The 1,065-nt window shown below is 39.3% G+C and overlaps 1 protein-coding gene across 1 annotated transcript; it reads left to right on the top strand.

The window, feature by feature from the left end:
• The first annotated feature begins 205 nt into the window (after nt 1-205).
• On the top strand, nt 206-690 carry LOC142181930 (uncharacterized). Its single transcript, XM_075255621.1, has 2 exons — nt 206-344; nt 443-690. The coding sequence occupies exons 1-2, from the start codon at nt 206-208 to the stop codon at nt 688-690; spliced, it is 387 nt and encodes a 128-aa protein (XP_075111722.1).
• The last annotated feature ends 375 nt before the right edge of the window (nt 691-1,065 follow it).

Below are 1,065 nucleotides of genomic sequence, written 5' to 3'. Positions count from 1 at the left end.
TGAATCTCTGCCCAAGGAGAATGTTAGCAGCAAGAAGGTTGATAAGCAGAAAGTGAGCAATGCAGTTGAAGAAAGCAAGCACATGCCATTGTTACCATTTCCTCAAAAGATAAAGTGGGAAAAACTAGACAAATGCTTTGGGAATTTCTTGGAAATGCTGAAACAATTGTATGTGAACATTCTGTTCACAGAGGTACTCATATAGATGTCGGCCTATGCAAAATTCCTGAAGGAAATCCTTTCAAGCAAAAGGAAGCTTGAGGAAACGAAAGTGGTCAAACTCAATGCCCAATGCAGTGCCATTCTACAAAACAGAATTCCAAACAAGTGTAGGGATCTTGGAAGTTTCACTATACCCTGCTCGTTGGGTAGCAAAAATTTTGACAAAGCCTTGTGCGATTCATGTGCATCCATTAACTTGATGATATTATTGGTGTTCAAGAATTGGAAGGAGAGCTAGGAGTGATCAAACCTGTGTGGATATCCTTGAAACTGGCTGATCAGACCACGATCATACCAGATGGTATAATTGAGGACATTCTGGTAAGGGTAGACAAATTTGTTTTCCCAGTAGACTTCATTGTGGTAGATATGGAAGTGAATAAGGAGATACCTTTAATCCTGAAGAGACCATTCCTTTGCACTGGTCGGGCTATTCTTGATATATTTGAGGGGCAACTCATTCTATGAGTGGGAAACAAAAAAAGTAATGTTTCAAATAAAGATAATAATGAAATACTCATGTGATGAGGCATCTACCTATGCTTGTCTCAAACTAGATGTGGTGGGAGAGTTAACTGAACAACACAAGCTGGATAAGATGGTAGGTGACTCACTAGAGAGATGCATTAGTCATTCAAGCACAACAAAGGATAGTGATCCTGAGATCAAGATGGAAGTTGAGGCGCTGGAAAATGAGAACGATGTGGTAGATGAAGAAGAATTCGAGAAAGAAAAGAGCAAGCCAAAGCTGGAATTGAAAGTACTCCCGACACATTTGAAATATGCTTTTTAGAGACTAACAATTTTTCCGTGATTGTTGCTGCTAATTTGATAGGTAAACAG

The sequence above is a fragment of the Nicotiana tabacum genome, chromosome 6 (genome assembly GCF_000715075.1).
Source record: "Nicotiana tabacum cultivar K326 chromosome 6, ASM71507v2, whole genome shotgun sequence".
NCBI classification, from domain to species: domain Eukaryota; kingdom Viridiplantae; phylum Streptophyta; class Magnoliopsida; order Solanales; family Solanaceae; genus Nicotiana; species Nicotiana tabacum.
The sequence above is the reverse complement of the archived record's forward strand: the minus strand, read 5'-3'. Positions and strand labels throughout refer to the sequence as shown.

Excerpts from the sequence above, each read along its gene's own strand:
- LOC142181930 (XM_075255621.1), top strand. The coding sequence starts at position 206 with ATGTCGGCCTATGCAAAATTCCTGAAGGAAATCCTTTCAAGCAAAAGG. Across the intron at positions 345-442 it reads CAAGTGTAGGGATCTTGGAA|AATTGGAAGGAGAGCTAGGA; the intron begins GTTTCACTATAC and ends TTGGTGTTCAAG.